The sequence below is a fragment of the Labeo rohita genome, chromosome 23, assembly GCF_022985175.1.
Source record: "Labeo rohita strain BAU-BD-2019 chromosome 23, IGBB_LRoh.1.0, whole genome shotgun sequence".
NCBI lineage: Eukaryota > Metazoa > Chordata > Actinopteri > Cypriniformes > Cyprinidae > Labeo > Labeo rohita.
In genome coordinates, this window is record NC_066891.1 from 18544313 (window position 1) to 18546474 (window position 2162).

Consider the following 2162-nt stretch of genomic DNA (forward strand, 5'->3'; position numbering starts at 1 on the left):
TATTGGAATCCAGCCTACTGTAACACTCCCCTGCGGTTTTAACAGTTTTAACAGGTTAAGGTTAAGCGAGGCGAACTTCAACCAGTTATTTTTAAGGCAGATATGCCTCTTTGAATGATTTTAAGCCCCACCTTCATTCAAATCACTCACCTGTCTGCATTTCTTCTGGAGACAGAAGGCGTGCAAGCGCAACAAATGCGATCATCTGGCGTCGTCAAACTCCCGAAGTTGTTTTAAAAGCGCTCGTCGTCGTCCAAATGCGTTTCACACGCGCTTTAACTTGTTTCATACTATGGAGTGCAGTCTGCGCGTGTCCGCCTCCGAGCCAGAATGCCAGCATCACTTCAGACTCCTTGAACCAGGGACGCTGCCTCTTCAGATCCATCCTGCCGTCAGATACAGCTGTGCAGGTACTGATGTGTGTCTTTGTAGTGATGACTATCATCGCACTTGCCATCAACGGCTGCACTCTGTTCAGTCTTGGCAGTTCAGAAGACTTATCCTGGGAGCCACGCTTCGCTCTGCTGAAGAACCTCATAGTAAGTGACCTCCTACTCACTGTAACCCAAGGTCCAACAGTGGTATACTGTCTGCTGCAGAAGACCACGCTGCCGTATGGAGCTTGGTGCATCACTCAGTTCTTTATTGACACTGTTTGTGTTTTCTGCACCGTGCTTACTATCACCTGCATGGCTTTGGAGCGTTACCTGTACGTGTGCCAGGCTATCTACTACATTAGTATACTAACCACCAAGCGCCTTAACTTGATAGTCAGCCTCACGTGGCTTTTTTCGATATCCTTTTCCGCAGTGATCACAGCTTTGCTCAGTTTAGGGCACAAGAGCTCATTGCTGGGTAAGCCTATAACCGGACTCCTTTGTGAGCCGGACACCTTGGAGGCCCACCTTGGCTTTCCACGCGGCTCTGCGGTGTTTCGAAAAGTAGTTGGGCTTGTGGTGACGCTGCTTTGCATCTGTTCCTACTCGTTCTCGTATCTCCGCATGTATCAGGAGGCGCGTAATGCCGTTCAGCCTTTTCAGCAGGTCAACAAGAGGGCCCGCAACACCGTAATGTTCTACTGCTCCATGCTGCTGCTTCAGCTGCTCCCCATCTTTCTGAAAATTGCCTCGGATGCTCTGTGGGAACTCGAGGGCAACATGGCAATGTTCCACTCGCTGGATTACACTGGAGACTGGACGTCAGCGGGGACCCTCCACATCATGCTGCTGGTGATGCTTCAGGTGCCTCCTTGCATTAATCCACTCATCTACGGTCTGCGCAACAGGGAGGTGAGGGAAGCTCTGCCCAGGCTGCTGTGGTGGAGGAGGGACAACCGCTAAGTGAGACACGAGGTTACATCATCTATTCGAGGTGATTCAGGTGGTTCACATTGTGAAGAAACAAAGTGGAAAAAGGATAGAGTGTGTCATGTGTAGGTCTGGTTCTCGTGGTTTACTGTGAGATTTTAATAACGCACAATATAAAACTTTAATGCAACATACTTTGAATGCAAAGCAGCAAATCTGACTCAAATGTGCCTTTGGTTCACAAAACAAGTCTGTATTTATTATGTTTCTATATCAATAAAATTTCACATATAGGTTCAAAATGTTTAGTTAATGTAGGTTTGTGTTCATTTATAACTTGACATTTTAAAACTACGTTAATAGATATTTAGCTTTAAAAATGCTGTAAAACTAAGGCATATTGTAAAATATCACCTATATCCTAGTGAAAAAAATACTCAAATGTATTTGAAATACATTTATTTTGTATACTACAGATACATTTACATATTTTTGTGCTTAATAAAAACTACTTTTGGTATACTAAACTGGTATACTTAGTGCTTAATGCACTTTAATTGTGCAGAAGTAGTGCTGAGGTCAAACTAAAATATACTCTACCAGTCAAAAGTTTTTGAACAGACAGATTTTTAATGTCTCTTCTGCTCACCAAGCTTAATTTATTTGATCCAAAGTACAGCAAAAACAGTATTTTGAAATATTTTTACAGTTTAAAATAACTGCTTTCTATCTGAATATATTTTTAAGTGAAACTTATTGGCTTGGTGAGCAGAAGAGACTTCTTTAAAAACATAAAAAGTCTTACTGTTCAAAAACTTTTGACTAGTAGTGCACTTAGGTATATTTGATTGTGCT

The 2162-nt window shown here is 42.8% G+C and overlaps 1 protein-coding gene across 1 annotated transcript; it reads left to right on the forward strand.

Moving 5' to 3' along the window:
* The first annotated feature begins 257 nt into the window (after positions 1 to 257).
* LOC127154928 (olfactory receptor 2G3) lies at positions 258 to 1340 on the forward strand. Its single transcript, XM_051096806.1, has one exon. The coding sequence runs from the start codon at positions 258 to 260 to the stop codon at positions 1338 to 1340; it is 1083 nt and encodes a 360-aa protein (XP_050952763.1).
* Positions 1341 to 2162: the final 822 nt, after the last annotated feature.

Bases quoted from the DNA above. Each gene is read 5' to 3' on its own strand.
- LOC127154928 (XM_051096806.1), top strand. From the start codon at position 258: ATGCGTTTCACACGCGCTTTAACTTGTTTCATACTATGGAGTGCAGTC.